At 39.7% G+C, this 24,448-nt stretch overlaps 1 protein-coding gene across 5 annotated transcripts in view; it reads right to left on the reverse strand.

The window, feature by feature from the left end:
- The window catches only part of NIPA2 (NIPA magnesium transporter 2), a 59,864-nt gene that overhangs the window by 23,271 nt on the left and 12,145 nt on the right, over positions 1-24,448 (reverse strand). For 2 of the 5 annotated variants that reach the window (XM_036876991.2, XM_036876993.2), the window contains 2 exons: positions 6,432-6,553; positions 1,459-1,690 (listed from right to left, as the gene is read on the reverse strand). In XM_036876991.2, the coding sequence (XP_036732886.2) occupies positions 1,459-1,597 (139 nt within the window). In that variant the 5' untranslated portion in view covers positions 1,598-1,690; positions 6,432-6,553. Of the gene's footprint in view, positions 1-510; positions 533-1,458; positions 1,691-6,431; positions 6,554-24,448 lie in introns of those variants that run through there. The other 3 variants (XM_036876994.2, XM_036876995.2, XM_057494746.1) reach the window with 2 other exon arrangements.

A 24,448-nucleotide genomic window follows, 5' to 3' on the forward strand; every position in this document is an offset into this window, starting at 1 on the left:
AATACTTTACTTCTTTGGAAGATTACCAGATTCTTATAAAATTTATGATAACTATTAGTAGTAGCAGATTAAAAAGTATCTCATATGTTGATTATTACTGCTTTGAATAAAGATTACCTCATGACTGTTTAAGGGGATTTATTAAATAGTATTTTATGAATATCTTAGAAAAGGGGATGTATCAGAACGTTAAAATGTTTAGGTTTGTACTGTATTTTGGAATAAGGGAATTAAATCAATACTTGTTGAATGAACAGTCAAATCAGTCTTTGTTATTTCAACTGCTTTTAAGCTCAGAAAGTATTTACATAATTTAATCCTGACTATTTTGAAGGCTCAGAGTCTTACCTCATGACTGTTTAAGGGGATTTATCCTTTTTATTCTTTTGTGAACTTGGCTTCAATAAACAAAATAAAGAAAATGAGCCAATAATTAGTAGCCTAACTTCAAATGAATTGGTCTGAGAATGGATAAGCCACATAGGTGAGGAGAAAGGGTCCTATACTGACCAGACATAAAAGGATTGAGCACTGCTCAGTCTGGGGCTGCTGGAGGCTCATCTAGCTCTTTCACTCGACTTCCCTCCAGACCAAACTAATAAAATCAGAAAGCATCAGTACTTAAGCCATTGTCCAAAAGAAAAAGCCAATGAGAACAAACCCTTTGATAAGCACATCCATCAGAGACAATGAGAATACCTGCCTTAGGACCAAGAATGAGGAATATACTTGTTCAAGAAGTATATGCCAATACTTTCTCCTCTATCCAGTGAATTTCAGTACAGACTTTTAAGATTGCCTGATTAGATGTGGCCACAGAGATGGCACAGGAAAAGATGGATAAGGTGATTATTTTTTATAGCCAAAGTAGGTCTTCCTATGAAGTCAGAATCAGACTTAGAACTGAAGCAGAGGCAGAATGATGGAACACGACCAGAGTGTAACAGAATGCTGGGAGCTGCTGTGGATGTGCCAAGCCAAGCCAGAGTGGAGCTCTGCTGTATCAGGCATCCCCAGGGTGTCGTGATTTGTCAGTAGGTTCTAGGAAAACTACCTAAATCACCCTTCAGAAGTTCAAAAGTACTTTTCAACCCAGGGAAGTCCGCTCTTTATTTCCTGCCATTTGAGATCAACAGGAAAAATATCTAAGATAAAAGTCAAACTTCTGTAATCGTAGGCAAAAGACCCTTGCCTTCCATAAAATGCTGATCCTATTCATGGATCTTCATTTCCTTTTCTGCAGACATGAAATTAAAGAAAAGCCTGGATGTTAATTTGGCAATGGTCCCTATTCCCACCTTGACATTGCAGGAGTGAATAGTTAACTTACTCTGACATCTTCTCACTTTTTTCTCATAGTTTAAGTTTTGAATATAATCACTAGAAATGAAAATCAAAGAACCTGAGAATATAAACACACACTAATGTCATTTCAAAGTCACATAGGGCATAACCTACCTGCTCTCATGGAGCCTTTTCTGGCAAGTCGCAGAAGGCCTTTTTTTTTCAAAATGAAACTCCCTCCAATGAAAATGCTGGAGCTCATAGCCAATCCCAGACCAATATAAAAGTCATATTTTCCACGCCCCTGGTTCATGTCGTTTATTATGTAAGAATTTCCTGTGAATCACACTGATCATAGAACAGAGAAACTGCTGGTGCTGGAGGCAGGAGGATGCAGTCTTCAAATCTAAATAATGCAAAACAAAATGAGATTTTCATAGTATGATCACGACAGTCATACACAATTCAAAATTTTATTCCATTTCTATTCTCATAGAAGTTATTACTACTGCTACTGATAATACATTTACATTTAGCACTAATCTCATTATATTTCTTCCAGTTATGGCAAAAGATGGGATCATGATATAAAACCATATGTAGAACCCAAACTCACAGAACCAAAAAACAGGCTGGTGGTTACTAGAGGCAGAGGTTGGGGAATGGGAGAAATGGCTGAAGTTGGTCAAAAGGTATAAACTTACAGTTATGAGATAAATTCTGCAGATATAATGTATAGCATGTAACTACAGTTAATAATGTAGCTAAGAGAGACTTTAAAAGTTCTCATAACAAGAAAAAACTTACTTTGACTAAACTTATTATAATGACCATTTTGCTACATATACATACATAATCATTATGATATATATCTTAATGTAATACAATGTTGTATATCAATGATAACTCATTAGAAATGGAAAAAATTAAAAAAAATAAAACATTTAAATGTTTCATCTTAGCCAACAGTACATAGTAACAAAAATTGGCTGATAAGAAAAAAATTCTACAGAATTAAAATCAGGCATAAAAATATACAAATCTAGCTTATTTACCAGTTTCACAAATAAATCCTTTTTGAATAATATATACAGATAAAATTGTCTTACCCATACATTTTCTTCTTAGAAATCTATGCAAATATAAACATATTTATTTCTTATTTAGCCTATTTGGGGATGTGTATAGAGAAGGCAGATTTCACACCATTTTGTCAGCAGAGGATCATGAGTCCAGCGAAGAGGGTCGGCTGGGGTGTGGTCATGGGAAGCCAGGCAGGGTTTGGCTATGGGAAGCTGGCTGGAGTGTGGTCCTGGCAGTGGTGCACTTTTTAGAGAACATGAGGTACAGGGGACAAGCCATGAGACCAGACAGGAAGAGAGGTTTACCAAAACCTGCAAATTTTTTCCCAAAGAGCCAACCCCTGGGCACTGCTGACAAATGAACAATATAAAACAAAGTGTAGAAAACAGAGGAAAAAACATTATTCAGCAACAAGGTTTATGACTGGTTATGTCTTTCTGATATATCTTGAGACTTTTAGTCCCACAATTTAACTACTGAGTCCTAGAACTAACTGGTGATTCAGTCAGGATCTCCACTCATACCACTTACTGACTAGCCAAGTTCTTCCATTCTTCAGGTCTGAGACCCTAGCCTTTCACAAAACCAACTTCACTTCCTAACCACCAGGCTCCTCAATTACTCTATCCATCCACTCAAACAGTATTTACTGAACATATACTGTGTGTACTAAGAGTTATGCTAAGCTCGCTAGAAAAAAGTGATATTTTTTGGTCTTCAGTGGGAGACAGATAAAAGACAGTTAAATAAGGGGTGATAATGTATTATAATAATGATAAACAGTATACACACTAAGTTTACATTCCAGACAAAAGAATAGGGCCAGTGTTTTGATTTGCCTGTTGAGACACACATGGTTCCTGGAATATCTCCATGAGAAGAACAGTCTTCCCCACCCCACTGATTTTGGGGCCTGGCCACGTGGCTTGTTTTGGCCCAGTAGGAGGTAAGCATAAGTGACATAGTGCCACTCTGAGTCTAGACCTAAAGAGGACCCTTGCACTTTTGCTTGCCTCTTTGCACCCTGGCATTGCCACATGCAGAGCAAAATAGTCATCCTGCTAGCCTACGGACTTGTGAGCACCATCATCAGTGCCTACTGCTGTGTGCCATTGAGCCAGCTAACTTACACACCTGAAAAGGCTTACCACAGGTAAATATGAAATTCCCATCAGATTTCTGAAAAAACAAAACTTGCAGAAAATGGGGGTCACTAAACAACGGGTGCTAGACAGTAAGGGTTCACTGTAGTGTTCACTCTTCTTTTGTATATACTGTGTATTTTTGGACATTGCCATATCAAGGTTTTTAAAACACATCCTGCAGTGCTTAAGAGCTTCAGGGATGCCAAGACAGAAACCACCAGCAAGTCCTAAAAGCATAGTCACCCCATAATCTAGGACAAGATACTACTAAAACATGGGAAGAAGATTAAGGAACTCAAGTCAGGGAGGTACTCTGAGTTTTTTTAAGTATCAGTCACATACAATATGGATGAGATCAGCCATCTACTTGAAACCTTTCCAGAGCTGATGTCTTGGGATTTGGAAAAGTATCCCCAATCCCCCAATGCCTTAAGACAATATGATGTACTGAGAAAAGTCCTAGGCAGAGAATTTAAAGGCTCAGGTGCATGGCCTGGGATGAGTAACAACCGTAACAGATAACAAAGCAGAAAAGAAGCTAAACAATCTAAGGTCACTGCTGATTTTTAAATTTGAAATCCTCAACTTAACTTCAGCTTGCCTTGGGACTAATTCTGAATAGAAGAGGCTTGCTGACTGTGACAGTTTGTACAGAGATGAAAACATATGCAGGGAGAAGCGGAGGTAGAAGAGGCAAGCATTATTCCTACACATTGCTGTAAAAGATTACAGCAACAAAAAGCATGCTTGTGGTGTTCCCACCACAACCTAAACGACTGTTAATCTATGTATACAAGCCAGTCTCCTTCACCACATTGTCATCTCCTGGGCTCCTACACATGGGTCACCGTTTTTAATCCTGTGCACTTAGCTATCCAGTAGTCGCAAAATATATCTTAATCAGTTTTCTGAGCTAATACAGATGAACAGGATCATATATAATAGGCCCTAAAAAGCAAAGTGGCCTTTTCTTAAGAGTCAGTAACAGGTAGAAAACTACTGCATCATTTAGATCAGCATCCTAAAATGTAACCGTTGTTTGACAGCCTATAAATTTGTGAACTATAAAAAGTTGTTGGTAATACTATATACAGGTGAATATGCAAAGATAATAGTAGTAAGTCTTGGGAAAATGGAAGTAAAGAAACCTTGTTATCAAAATACTTCTGCCACTCACTCAGCAGGTACATCCTTCCAGTGAACTAACTTCCAGGGTTACCTAACTTAAGGAAAGCATCGCTTAATGTAAAACCCTCCTCCTCCTCTAACCATTCTCATCATGAAACAATGTTCTTAATTATCAGGCAAGGTCTCCTGAGGAAGTGACTATTTAAAGCTCCATATTCATAAAGCTCCCTTGTGAAGGTCTGAACAGAACAAGCCAACTCATAGTCTGAATATTCTGGAATCAATAAAATGGAACTCATGTTATCTACAGAGATGATACCAAGAAACAAGGCAGGTTTATCTACAATTTCAAGCCAGTATGACAGCCTCACAAATCCAAACTCAGACTTTACTTACATAAATAAACCTGGCTTTCAAATACCAAATGTGTAACTATTAATTTACTAATATTCACTTACATTTAATGTTAAGTTTCACTAAATGCAAGTTACATACATGTGGTGTAAGGTGGGAGACAGATAAAAGACAGATAAAAGTAACCCGTTGTTAAAATGAAGACCCAATAGTATGTACTGCCTTGACACCTGATAAAACTGGGAGAGCTTTCAAAGACCTTAAACCACAGGTTCCCTCCACACTCTGCTTCTAGGGATAAGAGCCCAAGCCAAACAACCCTCCTTATCATGGGGACCATGCTTATCCCTCAGTAGTAGGCTTTACTGCCCTGCCAGACTGGAGAATTATCAAAGCAAGCCAATCACATCCTCCTGCAGGAACCAAGGGGCACCTCTACTCTTGTTACTGCAGATCAGGATGGCCACAGCCTCTAGTTTTTCACCCTGCAGCCCCCAAGTGTCCTGAGTGGTATGTGGTGGCCTTCTCTCCAGCCTAAGTGTAAGTAACAACTGCTGTTAGTCTCATCTACCCAGTGTCAGGTGTCATGGGGAAGGAATCCCACCCCTACCGATAAGGTCAAGAGGTGATTAAGTGAAATCTTGCGCATTATATACTAAGGTCATGGAAAGTGCATTGTTCCTAACTTTACCTGCCTATATATAAATTTTCTCTACATTTATTTTATATATAATTTCATGATGCTATTTAAACTATTGCCCTCTTTGTTTATTTTTATCCATTTATCCATTATATAAACACACAAAAGTAGAAAGGCCTTTTTTGGCTAGTTGGGTTGATCTTACAAATGTGGCTTTGGAGAGTTACATCCTGCTGCCCCTTCACGTCCCCCCACAGGATCACGGCTCCCTGCAAACAAGCGTCATCTCTGCCTGAACACACCACAGCCATCCCGTCCTCCTGCCTGCTACGTCAGAGCCGCCTCTTCACGCAAGACCCGATCACACTTCCAGCTGTGCTACAAAGACTTCTCCAACAGCTCTGGTGCACAGGCATTTTCTCTCCTTTGCACTTATTTTATTTATAGTCAGGATCCTAAAATTTGTCAGTTACTGTTCTATCTTCCAAAATAAACTCTTTAAATTCCTTCAAGACTGACATTGGTTCTTTGTGCTGGTTTCCCCCACATGAAGCAATCATTTTTTTAATTCTACGATTAAGGTTATCTGTTTTATTTGTTCACTCATGGAACTACATCTGTGTGTATGTGCACGTGCGCAGGAGCATGCATTCGTGTTTGTGTACAGGAAGGGAGATGGAGGGGTTGAGGAGGAGGGGAGGACAACAAGCAACATAAACTTTGAAAACCATCAAATTACAAAGCAAGCCTTCAGCCACTAAACTAAATGAATGAATGAATGAATTCATGTGACTTACAGTTTGAAAACAGCGTATCAGTGTGAATGTCCTGAAAGGAATGCGTTGCTTTGCTCTTCTCAGACTGGTAACACTCTGCTCCTACTCTCTGTACCCACCTGGTCAATCACAGGCAGGAGAGCCTGAAACAGAGATCACTTTCTTTTTTATTCACAAAGATTAGTTATGAGGCAAGGCCAGATTTAAAGACAGCTAAATAAGAAAACATGCTAGATTTCACTTCAACTAGATGCCCAAATCAGAGATGACAAGTGCCAGGTGGTAACCTGCCCATCTTACCTCTCAGAGGGAATCACGTGGAAGATCCCACATCCCCACCCTTCAACCCTAAGCTGTTACTGTTATTTATATGCAGCCACCTGCTCAGTAAATATACACTGAGCAGCTATTAGGTGTCAGGCATTAGAGTTATAATGATGATCAAAAGTCCTCAAGGATTTCATGGCTAAGCCAACTGAAGACCCTGAAAATAACCTATTCAAATTTTAAACACACTTTAAGACGTAGAATCTCCAGCTTGTTCTTTCTCAATTTTAACACAATTTTCACAACTGATATTACTAATATTTAAAAATACTTTTGTTAACTTTCAATAAATGCATGTTGAAAATGAAATAAATGATCTCAACATAAATTCTACCTTTGAGGAAATTGGCTCACCTTTTTCTAAAACATGGAGAACACATAATTTAAGGAACAGGAAAAAAACGGCTACATGGGAAGCCTCAAGATTTGCTTTGCCAAATGCCTAAGAGTAGGCAGTACCACAAAGTTAACTTTAAAAATTATACCAACTACAGTACATCTACAGCTTTGTGCAGTACTATTTTTTTTTTTTACACTCATGTAACCTTTTTTTTTCAGTGCTGCAATTTTTTTTTTTGGTGTCATTAATCAACAATTACATAAGGAACATTACGTTTACTAGACTCCCCCCCTCACCAAGTCCTCCCACAAACTCCATTAAAGTCACTGTCCATCAGCATAGTAAGATGCTGTGGAGTCACTACTTGGCTTCTCTGTATTGCACAGCCCTCCCCATGCCCCCCCTTACATTATACATGCTACTCTTAATGCCCCCTTTCCTCCCCCCACCTTTATTCCTCCCTTCCCACCCATCCTCCTCAGTCCATTTCCCTTTGGTAACTGTTAGTCCATTTTTGGGATCTATGATTATACTGCTCTTTTGTTCCTTCAGTTTTTTCTTTGTTCTTATACTCCACAGATGAGTGAAATAATTTAGTACTTGGCTTTCTCTGCCTGGCTTATTTCACTGAGCATAATACCCTCGAACTCCATCCATGTTGTTGCAAATGGTAGGATTTGATTTCTTCTTATGGCTGAAAAATATTCCCTTGTGTATATGTACCACATCTTCTTATCCATTCATCTACTGATGGACACTTAGGTTGCTTCCATTTCTTGGCTATTGTAAATACTGCTGCGATAAACATAGGGGTGCATCTGTCTTTTTCAAACTGGGCTGCTACATTCTTAGGGTAAAACCCTAGAAGTGGGGTTCCTGGGTCAAATGGTATTTCTATTTTGACCTTTTTGAGGAACCTCCATATTGCTTTCCACAATGGTTGAACTAATTTACATTCCACCCAGCACTGTAGGAGGGTTCCCCTTTCTCCACAACCTCGCCAACATTTGTTGTTGTTTGTCTGTTGAATGGTGGTGATCCTTACTGGTGACAGGTGTGAGGTGATATCTCATTGTGGTTTAAATTTCCATTTCTCTGATGACTAGCAATGTGGAACATCTTTACATGTGTCTGTTGGCCATCTGAATTTCTTCTTTGGAGAACGGTCTGTTCATCTCCTCTGCCCAGTTTTTAATTGGATTACTTGCTTTTTGTTTGTTGAGGTGCGTGAGCTCTTTATATATTTTGGATGTCAACCCTTTATTGGATCTGTCATTTATGAATATATTCTCCCATACTGTAGGATGCCTTTTTGTTCCATTGATGGTGTCCTTTGCTGTACAAAAGCTATTCAGCTTGATATAGTCCCACATGTTTATTTTTGCTTTTGTTTCCCTTGCCCGGGGAGATACGTTAATGAAGAAGTCACTCATGTTTATGTCCAAGAGATTTTTGCGTATGTTTTTTTCTAAGAGTTTTATGGTTTCATGACTTATATTCAGGTCTTTGATCCATTTCGAAGTTACTTTTGTGTATGGGATTAGACAAGGATCCAGTTTCATTCTCTTACATGTAGCTGTCCAGTTTTGCCAACACCACTTTGAAGAGGCTGTCATTTCCCCGTTGCATGTCCATGGCTCCTTTATTGTATATTAATTGACCATATATGTTTGGGTTAATGTCTGGACTCTCTATTCTATTCCACTGGTCTGTGGCTCTGTTCTTGTGCCAGTACCAAATTGTCTTGATTATTGTGGCTTTGTAGTAGAGCTGGAAGTTGGGGAGAAGATCCCCGCACTTTATTCTTCCTTCTCAGGATTGCTTTGGCTATTCGGGGTCTTTGGTGGTTCCATATGAATTTTAGAACTATTTGTTCCAGTTCGTTTAGAATGCTGTTGGTAATTTGATAGGGATTGCACTGAATCTGTAGATTGCTTTGGGCAGGATGGCCATTTTGACAATATTAATTCTTCCTAGCCAAGAGCATGGGATGAGTTTCCATTTGTTAGTGTCCTCTTTAATTTCTCTTAAGAGTGTATTGTAGTTTTCAGGGTTAGGTCTTTCACTTCCTTGGTTAGGTTTATACCTAGGTATTTTGTTCTTTTTGATGCAATTGTGAGTGGAGTTGCTTTCCTGATTTTTCTTTCTGTTAGTTCATTGTTAGTGTATAGGAAAGCCACAGATTTCTGTGTATTAATTTTGTATCCTGCAACTTTGCTGAATTCCGATATTACTTCTAGTCATTTTGGAGTGGAATCTTTAGGGTTTTTTATGTACAATATCATGTCATCTGCAAATAGTGACAGTTTGACTTCTTCTTAACCCATCTGGATTCCTTGTATTTCTTTGTTTTGTCTGATTGCCATGGCTAGGACCTCCAGTACTATGTTAAATAACAGTGGGGAGAGTGGGCATGCCTGCTTGTTCCCTATCTTAAAGGAAAGCTTACAGCTTATTGCTGTTAAGTATGATGTTGGCTGTGGGTTTATTATATATGGCCTTTATTATATTGAGGTACTTGCCCTCTATACCCATTTTGTTGAGAGTTTTTATCATGAATGGATGTGAATTTTGTCAAATGCTTTTTCAGCATCTATGGAGATGACCATGTGGTTTCTGTCCTTCTTTTTGTTGATGTGGTGGATGATGTTGATGGATTTTTGAATGTTGTACCATCCTTGCATCCCTGAGATGAATCCCACTTGGTCATGGTGTATAACCCTCTTGATGTATTTTTGAATTCGGTTTGCTAGTATTTTGTTGAGTATTTTTGCATCTATGTGCATCAGGGATATTGGTCTGTAATTTTCTTTTTTGGTGGGGTTTTTGCCTGGTTTTGGTTTTAGGGTGATGCTGGCTTCATAGAATGAGTCTAGAAGTATTCCCTGCCATTCTATTTTTTGTAAAACTTTAAGGAGAATGGGTATTATGTCTTCTCTGTATGTCTGATAAAATTCCGCCGTAAATCCATCTGGCCCGGGGGTTTTGCTCTTTGGTAGTTTTTTGATTACCGCTTCAATTTTGTTGCTGGTAATTGATCTGTTTAGATTTTCTGTTTCTTCCTTGGTCAGTCTTGGAAGGTTGTATTTTTCTAGGAAGTTGTCCATTTCTTCTAGGTTTTCCAGCTTGTTAGCATACAGGTTTTCATAGTATTCTCTAATAATTCTTTGTATTTCTGTGGGGTCCATCGTGATTTTTCCTTTCTTGTTTCTGATTCTGTTGATGTCTGTTGATTCTCTTTTTCTCTTAAGAGGTCTGGCTAGTGGCTTATCTATTTTGTTTATTTTCTCAAAGAACCAGCTCTTGGTTTCATTGATTTTTTTCCTATTGTTTTATTCTTCTCAATTTTATTTATTTCTTCTCTGATCTTTATTATATCCCTCCTTTTGCTGCCTTTAGGCCTCATTTATTCTTCTTCTTACAATTTTGATAATTGTGACTTTAGACTATTCATCTGAGATTGTTCTTCTTTCAATAGGACTGGATTGCTATATACTTTCCTCTTAAGACTGCTTTTGCTGTGTTCCACAGAAGTTGGGGCTTTGTGTTGTTGTTGTCATTTGTTTCCAAATATTGCTTGATCTCTATTTTAATTTGGTCATTGATCCATTGATTTTTTAGGAGGATGTTGTTAAGCCTCCATGTGTTTGTGAGCCTTTTTGCTTTCTTTGTACAATTTATTTCTAGTTTTATACCTTTGTGATCTGAGAAGTTGGTTGGTAGAATTTCAATCTTTTGGAATTTACCGAGGCTCTTTTTGTGGCCTAGTTTGTGGTCTATTCTGGACAATGTTCCATGTGCACTTGACAAGAATGTGTATCCTGCTGCTTTTGGGTGTAGAGTTCTGTAGATGTCTATTAGGTCCACCTGTCCTAGTTGTGTTGTTCAGTGCCTCTGTGTCTTTACTTATTTTCTGTCTGGTGGATCTGTCGTTTGGAGTGAGTAGTGTGTTGAAGTCTCCTAAAATGAATGCATTGCATTCTATTTCCTTCTTTAATTATGTTAGTATTTGTTTTACATATGTTGGTGCTCCTATATTGGGTGCATATATACTTACAATGGTTATATCCTCTTGTTGGACTAACCCCCTTATCATTATGGAACCTTCTTTATTTCATTACTTTCTTTGTTTTGAAGTCTCATATTAGAACTGCAACACCTGCTTTTTCCTCCCTGTTGTTTGCATGAAATACGTTTTTCCATCCCTTGACTGTGTATGTCTTTGAGTTTGAGGTGCGTCTCTTGTAAGCAGCATACAGAAGGGTCTTGCTTTTTTATCCATTCTGTTACTCTGCGTCTTTTTGGGCATTCAGTCCATTTACATTTAGGGTAATTATTGAAAGATATGTACTTATTGCCATTGGAGGCCTTAGATTTATGGTTACCAAAGGTTCAAGGTTAGCTTCTTTACTATCTAACTGTCTAACTTAACTCGCTTATCGTGCTATTATAAACATACTCTGATGATTCTTTATTTCTCTCCCTTCTTATTCCTCTTCCTCCATTCTTTATATGTTAGGTGTTTTATTCTGTGCTCTTTTGTGTTTCCTTTGACTGCTTTTGTGAGTGGTTGACTTTATTTTTTGCCTTTAGTTAGTACTTGTTTGGTCTGCTTTCTTTGCTGTGATTTTATTTGTGACATCTATTTAACCTTAGGAGTGCTCCCATCTAGAGCAGTCCCTCTAAAATACCCTGTAGAGGTGGTTTGTGGGAGGCAAATCCCGTCAACTTTTGCTTGTCTGGGAATTGTTTAATCCCTCCTTCATATTTAAATGATAATCATGCTGGATACAGTATTCTTGGTTCAAGTCCCTTCTGTTTCATTGCATTAAATATATCATGCCTTTCTCTTCTGGCCTGTAAGTTTCTGTTGAGAAGTCTGATGATAGCCTCATGGGTTTTCCTTTGAAGGTGATCGTTTTTCTCTCTCTGGCTACTTTTAATACTCTTCCTTGTCCTTGATGTTTGCCATTTTAATTATTATGTGTCTTGGTGTTGTCCTCCTTGGGTCCCTTCTTTTGGGAGTTCTGTAGGCTTCCATGGTCTGAGAGACTGTTTCCTCCCCCAGTTTGGGGAAGTTTTCAGCAATTATTTCCTCAAATTACACTTTCTATCCCTTTTTCTCTCTTCTTCTTCTTCTAGTACCCCTATAATGTGGATATTGTTCCGTTTAGATTGGTCACACAGTTCTCTTAATATTCTTTCATTCCTGGAGATCCTTTTATCTCTCTCTGTCTCAGCTTCTCTGTATTCCTGTTCTCTGATTTCTATTCCATTAATGACCTCTTGCACCTCATCCAGTGTGCTCTTAAGTCCTTCCAGAGATTGTTTTATTTCTGTATTCTCCCTCCCAACTTTTATCCTTTGGCTCTTGCATATTTCTCTGCAGCTCCATCAGCATAGTTATGACCTTTATTTTGAATTCTTTTTCAGGATGATTGGTTAAATCTATCTCCCCAGGCTCCCTCTCAGGGGTTGTCTGTGTGATTCTGGTGTGGATCAAATTCTTCTGCCTTTTCATGGTGAAAGAGGTAGTCATGGGCTGTTGGCGCGTGTGTCAGCTGGGAGAACAAAGTCCCTTCCCGCTTACTGGTTGCCGTCCTCTCCTGCGAGAATACGACCCCTAGTGGCTTGTGCTGGGCAGCTGCGCACCGATGGGGCCTCTCAGTCTGGTCCGGGTGGCTGCGGAGGAGGCTCTGGGTGGTTGCTGTCGGTGCGGCTGCTCTCAGGCCACTGCACTGCCATGGCGGGGCCGTGCCAGAGTGGGAATGGTTGGGAGGCTGTTTATTGCCATGAGGGGCCTCAGAGCTGTGCTGCCTCCCAGAGGGTTAGGGTGCCCAGAGTTCCCCGCAATTCTCAGCTGCTGGGCTGAGTGTTCTGGGACACTTCCGTCCAGCTGTGAGGGCCTTGTCTCTTTAAGACTTTCAAAAAGCACTTGCTTTTCTTTTGTCCAAGGGGCATCAACTGCGGGAACCCACTTGTAGGTTTTACTGTTCCATTTCCCTAATATCCAGCACAGCATGCACTGTGTGTCTGCACTTCTGGTGTGGATGAATAAGGCTGGGTATTTAGCAGTCCTGGGCTCCCTCTCCCTCCCCACTCCGACTCCTTGTATCTTACCCCCTTCGCAAGGTGCTTAGTTCTCGCAGATGTAGATGTAGCCCGGGTGTTGTACTGTATCTTCTGGTCTCTCTGTTAGGGATAGTTGTATTTGTTGTATTTTCAAAAATATATATGGTTTTGGGAGATTTCCGCTGCCCTACTCATGCCATCTTGGTTCCTCCAAGTGTGCAGTACTTTTGAAATTGCATTTTCACAAAAGCTTGAGAAGATATGTGTTAAGAGCTACATGATGAGAAAACAGGCACAGGTTTGTTGGGTAACTTCTCATGCAGTCAGTGGGTACCAGCAGCAGGACGAGAATCTAGGTCTCTGCATTTTCAGCCTCTCCGTTGGCCACCAGAGACTCCATGTAGTTCTGAGGTGGAACACAAGTGTGTGGCAGCTCAAACCAGGCTCTTACCATGGGGTCATAATCTTCTTGCCCAATCTGCTCATCCCTCATTTGCTGACACTGGCAATCCTCTTCACCCAATCTAGATACCACGGCAAGGGTGCCGGCCTTTTTGAAATATGGCCTTGCTCCTCCACATCTCTCCCAACCCTGATCCAGGTTAAACACACCATGCTACCACACTGCTCTGTAAAACACATCTCTACCATCTCATTCTCCTGCTTAAAAACTCAGAATAGTTACTGTTAATGGAAAGGAATACAAATTTTATAATCCAGTAATTAAGACCTTTCACCATTTGTGAAATTTTGTAACCAATTAACATGAGACCTTTCACCTTTCACCAAAACTATCTTTTAAATCTTATTTCCCAATTCTATACTTCACATACTCTTTTTCTACTTGAGCTGCTGCCATTCTTACCTACTCCTCTGCCTCCTTCATATCTTTGCTTATATTATCCCTTTCATCTTCGAGTACCTAGTTCAAAAGTACCTCTGCAATGAAGCTATGATCGAATTCCTTAAACCAGTTATCAATCTTCTCTGAATTCCCTAACCTTTAATAATCAATTCTCTTTGGACAGTTTTCCCTTTGTTATGGAATCTGTGGACAGGTGATATGCTCATCTCATTTACTCACCCAACAAATATTTAATATATGAGCATATACTATCTTCTAGGAAGAGAGTTACACCAATGAATAAAACAGACCAAAACCCTGCCTCATTAAGTTTAACTTCTGTGGGAGGTAAGGCAAGACAATAAACAAAATAAGGAAGGATCTTATATTGGAAGGTAGTAAATGCTATAGTAAAAGTAAAGCATATTAGGTTGGGGGACTTCTGTTTTAACTAGATTGGTTAGGAGGTCTACCAAAGAAGGCAACATTGAGCAATGGCTTTAAAGATACAGGAAAAGAACAAAGCACAGAAAGAAAGCGCATAGGCACTGAAGTAGGTGCAGGTATGAAATTTTCTAAAAACAAAAAAAAGGAGATATAAGATTAAAGATGGCGGCGTGAGAGGTGAGACAGACGCCTCCTCCAAATACCACATATAATTTGAAAATACAGTTAATACAATTAATCCTGAAAAGGCAACAGGAAAGAAGGCTGTACCAGACTGCATAAAAATGGAGAAAACAACAGACCCCATGGAACAGGGCACCAGTGCTGCTTCCCTGTGACTCCCAAGATCGCTCCAGGGGCTCAGCAACTCCAGCAAGTAGGGGCTTCTGGGCACTAGAGGGCGCCACATATAAATAAGAAACATCAAAGTAACCTGGTTCAAACCCAAATCCCACAAACACCAGAAAAAGAGACAAGTGAAACTGAACTCTTCAATCTTCCAGACAGACAGAAATTTAAAAATAAAAATCATAATCATGCTCATGGAGGTACAGAAAAACATTCAAGAACTCAGGCACAAATGCAAGACTGAGATTCAATCATTAAGGAATTCAATATCTGACATGAAACATACAATGGAGGGATGTAAAAGCCAATTAGATGTAGTAGACAAGATAGTAAATGGAATAGAAATAAGAGAACAGGAATATAAAGAAGCTGAGGCACAGAGAAAAAAAAGGATATTTAGGAATGAAAGAATATTAAGAGAACTGTTCGACCAATCCAAATGGAACAATATTCACATTAAACGGGTACTTAGAAGAAGAAGAAAAAGAAAAAGGGATAGAAAGTGTCTTTCAGAAGGTAATTGCTGGAAACTTTCCCAATCTGGGGAAGGAGACAGTCTCTCAGGCCACAGAGGTGCACAAATTGCCCAACACAGGAGACCCAAGGAAGACAACACCAAGACATACAAGAATTAAAATGGCAAAGATCAAGGTTAAGGACAGACTTTTAAAAGCAGCCAGAGACAAAAAGATCACATACAAAGGAAAACGCACCACGCTATCATCAGACTTCTCAACAGAAAGTTTATAGGCAAGAAGGGAGTGACATGATATATTTAATGCAAAGAAACAGATGAGCCTCGAAGCAAGAATATTCTGCCTGGCAAGTTTATCATTTAAATTTGAAGGAGGTATTAAACAATGTTCAGATAAACAAAAGTTGAGAGAATTTACCTCCCACAAACCACCTCTACAGTACATTTTGGAGGCACTGCTATAGATGGAAGTATTCCTAAGGCTAAATAGATGGCACCAGGGGAAATGAAACCACAGCAAAGTAGAACGATTAAATACTAAGCTGATGCAAAATCAAATCAACTACCCCAGAAGTCATTCAAGGGAAAGACAGAATACAGAATATGATACCTAATCTACGAAGAATGGAGGAGGAAGAAAAAGGAGGGGAAAAAAAAAAGAACCTTTAGATTGTGTTTGTAATAGCATAGTAAGTGAGTTAAATTAGAATGTTAGATAGTAAGGAAGTTACACTTGAACCTTTGGTATCCACGAATCTAAAGCCTGCAAAGGCAATAAGTACATACTTATCGACAATCAGACTAAATGTAAATGGTCGAAATGCAACAATCAAAAGACACAGATTCAATGAATGGATAAAAAAACAAGACCAATCTATATGCTGCCTACAAGAGACTCACTTCAAACCCAAAGACATACACAGACTAAAAGTGAAGGGAGGGAAAGACATTTCATGCAACTATCAGGGAGAAAAAAGCAGGTGTTGCAGTACTTGTATCATATCAGACAAAACAGACTTAAAAACAAAGACTACGGGGGCGGAAGATGGCGGCGTGAGTAGAGCAGCGGAAATCTCCTCCCAAAACAACATATATCTATGAAAATATAACAAAGACAAACCTTCCTAGAATAAAGACGAGAGGACACAGGACAATATCCAGACCACATCCACACCTGAGAGAACCCAGCGCCTCGCGAAGGGGGTAAGATACAAGCCCCAGCCCCGCGGGAGCCGAGCGCCCCTCCCCCCAGCTCCCGGCGGGAGAAGAGCAGGCAGAGCGGGAGGGAGACGGAGCCCAGGGCTGCCGAACACCCAGCCCCAGCCATCCAGGCCAGAGTGCAGGGCCCTCGATACTGGGAAAACAGGGCAGCAAGAACAGTGAGCAGGCACTGGAGGCTGGGCGACAGAGGACAAAAGAAAAGCGCGCGACCATTTTTTTTTTTTTTTTGCTTTTTTGCTGCTTTGTTTTGGCGAGCGCTTTTTGGAAGTCTTAAAGGGACAGGGACCCCAATATTAGGGAAACAGGGCAGAAAGACCGGTGAGCAGAGGCCTGAGGCTGGCACCGGAGAATAAAGAAAAACGATCACCTTTTTTTTTTTAATTAAAAAAAATTTTTTTTTTTTTAATTAAAAAAATTTTTTTTCTTGTTTTTTTTTGTGGTCGTTGTTTTGTTTTGGCGGGTGCTTTTTGGAAGTCTTAAAGGGGCAGGGCGGGCCACTTAATCCAGAGGTAGGGAATCCGGGATCTCTGGGCACCCTAACACCTGGGCTGCAGGGAGCAGGGAGGCCCCTTACGGAGATAAATAGCCTCCCAGCAGCTCCTGCTCCAACGCGACTCCACGACTTTGGAGTAGCTGCTCGAGCCAGGCCACGCCCACAGCAACAGCGGAGATTAACTCCATAGCAGCCGGGCAGGGAGCAGAAACCCTGTCTGTGCGCAGCTGCGCAGCACAAGCCACTAGAGGTCGCTGTTCTCCCAGGAGACGAGGGCCACAAACCAACAAGAAAGGAAGTCCTTCCAGCCATCACTCGTCCCAGTTCTGCAGACTATTCCTATCACCATGAAAAGGCAAAGCTACAGGCAGACAAAGATCACAGAGACAACACCAGAGAAGGAGACAGACCTAACCAGTCTTCCTGACAAAGAATTCAAAATAAGAATCATAAACATGCTGACAGAGATGCAGAGAAATACGCAAGAAAAATGGGATGAAGTCCGGAAAGAGATCACAGATGCCAGAAAGGAGATCGCAGAAATGAAACAAACTCTGGAAGGGTTTATAAGCAGAATGGATAGAATGCAAGAGGCCATTGATGGAATTGAAATCAGAGAACAGGAACGCATGGAAGCTGACATAGAGAGAGACAAAAGGATCTCCAGGAATGAAACAATATTAAGAGAACTGTGTGACCAATCTACAAGGAGCAATATCCGTATTATAGGGGTCCCAGAAGAAGAAGAGAGAGGCAAAGAGATGGAAAGTATCTTAGAAGAAATAATTGCTGAAAACTTCCCCACGCTGGGGGAGGAAGTAATCAAACAGACCACGGAAATACACAGAACCCCCAACAGAAAGGATCCAAGAAGGGCAACACCAAGACACATAATAATTAAAATGGCAAAGATCAAGGACAAGGAAAGACTGTTAAAGGCAGCTAGAGAGAAAAAGGTCACCTATAAAGGGAAACCCATCAGGCTAACGTCAGATTTCTCAACAGAAACCCTACAGGCCAGAAGAGAATGGCATGATATATTTAATACAATGAAACAGAAGGGCCTTGAACCAAGGATACTGTATCCAGCACGACTATCATTCAAATATGACGGTGGGATTAAACAATTCCCAGACAAACAAAAGCTGAGGGAATTTGCTTTCCACAAACCACCTCTACAGAACATCTTACAGGGACTGCTCTAGATGGGAGCACTCCTAGAAAGAGCACAGCACAAAACACCCAACATATGAAGAATCGAGGAGGAGGAACAAGAAGGGAGAGAAGAAAAGAATCTCCAGATAGTGTATATAACAGCTCAATAAGCGAGCTAAGTTAGGCAGTAAGATACTAAAGAGACTAACCTTGAACCTTTGGTAACCACGAATTTAAAGCCTGCAATGGCAATAAGTACATATCTTTCAATAGTCACCCTAAATGTTAATGGGTTGAATGCACCAATCAAAAGACACAGAGTAACAGAATGGATAAAAAAGCAAGACCCATCTATATGCTGCTTACAAGAAACTCACCTCAAACCCAAAGACATGTACAGACTAAAAGTCAAGGGATGGAAAAACATATTTCAAGCAAACAACAGTGAGAAGAAAGCAGGGGTTGCAGTACTAATATCAGACAAAATAGACTTCAAAACAAAGAAAGTAACAAGAGATAAAGAAGGACACTACATAATGATAAAGGGCTCAGTCAAACAAGAGGATATAACCATTCTAAATATATATGCACCCAACACAGGAGCACCAGCATATGTGAAACAAATACTAACAGAACTAAAGGGGGATATAGACTGCAATGCATTCATTCTAGGAGACTTCAACACACCACTCACCCCAAAGGATAGATCCACTGGGCAGAAAATAAGTAAGGACACGGAAGCACTGAACAACACAGTAGAGCAGATGGACCTAATAGACATCTATAGAACTCTACATCCAAAAGCAGCAGGATATACATTCTTCTCAAGTGCACATGGAACATTCTCCAGAATAGACCACATACTAGGCCACAAAAAGAGCCTCAGAAAATTCCAAAAGATTGAAATCCTACCAACCAACTTTTCAGACCACAAAGGCATAAAACTAGAAATAAACTGTACAAAGAAAGCAAAGAGGCTCACGAACACATGGAGGCTTAACAACACGCTCCTAAATAATCAATGGATCAATGACCAAATCAAAATGGAGATCCAGCAATATATGGAAACAAATGACAACAACAACACTAAGCCCCAACTTCTGTGGGACACAGCAAAAGCAGTCTTAAGAGGAAAGTATATAGCAATCCAAGCATATTTAAAAAAGGAAGAGCAATCCCAAATGAATGGTCTAATGTCACAATTATTGAAATTGGAAAAAGAAGAACAGATGAGGCCTAAGGTCAGCAGAAGGAGGGACATAATAAAGATCAGAGAAGAAATAAATAAAATTGAGAAGAATAAAACAATAGCAAAAATCAATGAAACCAAGAGCTGGTTCTTCGAGAAAATAAACAAAATAGATAAGCCTCTAGCCAGACTTATTAAGAAGAAAAGAGAGTCAACACAAATCAACAGTATCAGAAACGAGAAAGGAAAAATCACGACGGACCGCACGGAAATGCAAACAATTATTGGAGAATACTATGAAAACCTATATGCTAACAAGCTGGGAAACCTAGGAGAAATGGACAACTTCCTAGAAAAATATAACCTTCCAAGATTGACACAGGAAGAAACAGAAAATCTAAACAGACCAATTACCAGCAACGAAATTGAAGAGGTAATCAAAAAACTACCAAAGAACAAAACCCCCGGGCCAGATGGATTTACCTCGGAATTTTATCAGACATACAGGGAAGACATAATACCCATTCTCCTTAAAGTTTTCCAAAAAATAGAGGAGGAGGGGATACTCCCAAACTCATTCTATGAAGCTAACATCACCCTAATACCAAAACCAGGCAAAGACCCCACCAAAAAAGAAAACTACAAACCAATATCCCTGATGAACGTAGATGCAAAAATACTCAACAAAATATTAGCAAACCGAATTCAAAAACACATCAAAAGGATCATAAACCATGACCAAGTGGGATTCATTCCAGGGATGCAAGGATGGTACAACATTCGAAAGTCCATCAACATCATCCACCACATCAACAAAAAGAAAGACAAAAACCACATGATCATCTCAATAGATGCTGAAAAAGCATTTGACAAAGTTCAACATCCATTCATGTTAAAAACTCTCAGCAAAATGGGAATAGAGGGCAAGTACCTCAACATAATAAAGGCCATCTATGAAAAACCCACAGCCAACATTATATTGAACAGCGAGAAGCTGAAAGCATTTCCTCTGAGATCGGGAACTAGACAGGGATGCCCACTCTCTCCACTGTTATTTAACATAGTACTGGAGGTCCTAGCCACGGCAATCAGACAAAATAAAGAAATACAAGGAATCCAGATTGGTAAAGAAGAAGTTAAACTGTCACTATTTGCAGATGACATGATACTGTACATAAAAAACCCTAAAGACTCCACCCCAAAACTACTAGAACTGATATCGGAATACAGCAAAGTTGCAGGATACAAAATCAACACACAGAAATCTGTGGCTTTCCTATATACTAACAATGAACCAACAGAGAGAGAAATCAGGAAAACAACTCCATTCACAATTGCATCAAAAAAAATAAAATACCTAGGAATAAACCTAACCAAAGAAGTGAAAGACTTATACTCTGAAAACTACAAGTCACTCTTAAGAGAAATTAAAGGGGACACTAACAGATGGAAACTCATCCCATGCTCGTGGCTAGGAAGAATTAATATCGTTAAAATGGCCATCCTGCCCAAAGCAATATACAGATTTGATGCAATCCCTATGAAACTACCAGCAACATTCTTCAATGAACTGGAACAAATAATTCAAAAATTCATATGGAAACACCAAAGACCCCGAATAGCCAAAGCAATCCTGAGAAAGAAGAATAAAGTAGGGGGGATCTCACTCCCCAACTTCAAGCTCTACTATAAAGCCATAGTAATCAAGACAATTTGGTACTGGCACAAGAGCAGAGCCACAGACCAATGGAACAGACTAGAGAATCCAGACATTAACCCAGACATATATGGTCAATTAATATTTGATAAAGGAGCCATGGACATACAATGGCGAAATGACAGTCTCTTCAACAGGTGGTGCTGGCAAAACTGGACAGCTACATGTAGGAGAATGAAACTGGACCATTGTCTAACCCCATATACAAAAGTAAACTCAAAATGGATCAAAGACCTGAATGTAAGCCATGAAACCATTAAACTCCTGGAAGAAAACATAGGCGAAAACCTCTTAGACATAAACATGAGTGACCTCTTCTTGAACATATCTCCCCGGGCAAGGAAAACAACAGCAAAAATGAGTAAGTGGGACTATATTAAGCTGAAAAGCTTCTGTACAGCAAAAGACACCATCAATAGAACAAGAAGGATCCCTACAGTATGGGAGAATATATTTGAAAATGACACATCCGATAAAGGCTTGACGTCCAGAATATATAAGGAGCTCTCACGCCTCAACAAACAAAAAACAAATAACCCAATTAAAAAATGGGCAGAGGAACTGAACAGACAGTTCTCCAAAAAAGAAATACAGATGGCCAACAGACACATGAAAAGATGCTCCACATCGCTAATTATCAGAGAAATGCAAATTAAAACTACAATGAGGTATCACCTCACGCCTCAACAAACAAAAAACAAATAACCCAATTAAAAAATGGGCAGAGGAACTGAACAGACAGTTCTCCAAAAAAGAAATACAGATGGCCAACAGACACATGAAAAGATGCTCCACATCGCTAATTATCAGAGAAATGCAAATTAAAACTACAATGAGGTATCACCTCACACCAGTAAGGATGGCTGCCATCCAAAAGACAAACAACAACAAATGTTGGTGAGGCTGTGGAGAAAGGGGAACCCTCCTACACTGCTGGTGGGAATGTAAGTTAGTTCAACCATTGTGGAAAGCAGTATGGAGGTACATCAAAATGCTCAAAACAGACTTACCATTTGACCCAGGAATTCCACTCCTAGGAATTTACCCTAAGAATGCAGCAATCAAGTTTGAGAAAGACAGATGCACCCCTATGTTTATTGCAGCACTATTTACAATAGACAAGAATTGGAAGCAACCTAAATGTCCATCAGTAGATGAATGGATAAAGAAGATGTGGTACATATACACAATGGAATACTACTCAGCTATAAGAAAAGGGCAAATCCAATCATTTGCAGCAACATGGATGGAGCTGGAGGGTATTATGCTCAGTGAAACAAGCCAAGCGGAGAAAGAGAAATACCAAATGATTTCACTTATCTGTGGAATATAAGAACAAAGGAAAAACTGAAGGAACAAAACAGCAGCAGAATCACAGAACTCAAGAATGGACTAACAGGTACCAAAGGGAAAGGGACTGGGGAGGATGGGTGGGTAGGGAGGGATAAGGGGGGGAGAAGTAGGGGGGTATTAAGATTAACATGCATGGGGGGGTAGGAGAAAAGGGAGGGCTGTACAACACAGAGAAGGCAAGTAGTGATTCTACAACATTTTGCTATGCTGATGGACAGTGACTGTAAAGGGGTTTATAGGGGAGACCTGGTATAGGGGAGAGCCTAGTAAACATAATATTCGTCATGTAAGTGTAGATTAGTGATAGCAAAAAAAAAAAAAAAAAAAAGGGCAGTTCCTGTGTGGTAAACTCCAACGAGTTCTACACAAGGGTATAAAGGGCATATAAAAGTGTAGGCAAAGGGTCTGTTTGTGTTTATACAGAGGATCAAAGCCTAATTGGGCTACCCCGAAAATGAACTAAGATACGATATGAAAAAGAACTTCCAACATCTGCACCCTCTGGAAGACTCATGCCAGAAGATGATCATCAAAAAACCCCAACAAAGATCCACGCACTGCTACAGCTGTAGATGCACTCATCCCACCAGTTCCTGGACCTGCCATGGGAATGAGGAAGGAGATATCTAAGCTGGCCTGTGCATACAGTAAAACAACAAAATTGGACTGGATCTATACTGTTGGAACTCAACCAAGAATTTGGAGAAGTGCAAATTGTAGCGCTCCAAAGTCTTACAACTACAAACTATTTATTGTTAAAAGAACATATGGCATGTGAACAGTCCCCAGGAATGGGTTGTTTTAATTTGTCTGATTTCTCTCAGACTGTTCAAGTTCATTTGGACAATATCCAGCATATCATAGATAAGTTTTCACAAATGCCTAAGGTGCCTAACTGGTTTTCTTGGTTTCACTGCAGATGGCTGGTAATTACAGATATGCTTTGGTTATGTAACTATACTCCTATTATGTTAATGTGTGTGCGCAATTTAATTAGTAGCTTAAAACCTATACATGCTGAAGTTACTCTACAAGAAGATATATCAAAGAAATAATCAATCTTCCCATGTTTTCTTCTGCCTGCTACTTCTATAGCTTTTCTTCTTCCTTCCTAATTACAACCCTTAAATAGAATTCGTGCCTCATATCAAATTTACCGAGTATCATAATTCTTCCAAGTGGTAAAGATACCTCAAGACAAATGCTGGGCATAGAAGCCACAGGGCATAAATATGCAAAGAAGTAAAAAGCTAACTTTTTCAAACAATAAGGCTTCCCTCTCACTTACCAACTTCACATTTCCCTGTATGGCCCCGGAAGATGACTGGTTAGCCAGAGACGGGTAAGATTCCTCAAGGGAGGAACAACCTAAGACAGGCACAGTCGCAGGGGGGCCATCAGGTGAGAAATTGGGGATCAACAGAGGTGAGGCTTAGAACCTCACCCCCCCGTTCTGAGAGAAATCTTCTGCATACGTGGATGTTTTATTGCCCTGGTCTAGCTTGGATTAACACATAGTCTACAGGCACACACCTGATCATCTACATGTGCTCTCTTACAACACTAAACTATGTTTTCTACCTTTATCTTGTATCTACCTACCACTTCAGCATTTTATTAAAAATAATAATAATAAAGAGAGAAATGTGGTATCCACATATAAATCAAGTATAAAAACCAAATCAGTATTCATATTTGAACTGACTGTTTATAGTTCATAATGCATGAGCAAAACCGAAAGTTTCTGTGATGACTGCCCTTGTACTGTTCACTATGTAACTTATTCATTATGTAAGAATTTGTTCTACATGTAAAAACTTGTTTGTTATGCCTCAGAAGATTGGAGACTGACAAAAATTAGGCTTGGGGTGGAATAATGATTGTGCATTGAGCATTGACTCCCCTATACAGAATTTTATTGTCGTTAACAACCATTTGATCAATAAATATGAGAGATGCCCTCACAAAAAAAAAAAAAAAAAAAAAAAAAAGGACAGACTTCCAATGGTAAAATAAATTAGTAACCGGGATGTAATGTATAGCATAAGGAATATAGT

Source organism: Manis pentadactyla, chromosome 18 (genome assembly GCF_030020395.1).
Source record: "Manis pentadactyla isolate mManPen7 chromosome 18, mManPen7.hap1, whole genome shotgun sequence".
NCBI classification, from domain to species: Eukaryota; Metazoa; Chordata; class Mammalia; order Pholidota; family Manidae; genus Manis; species Manis pentadactyla.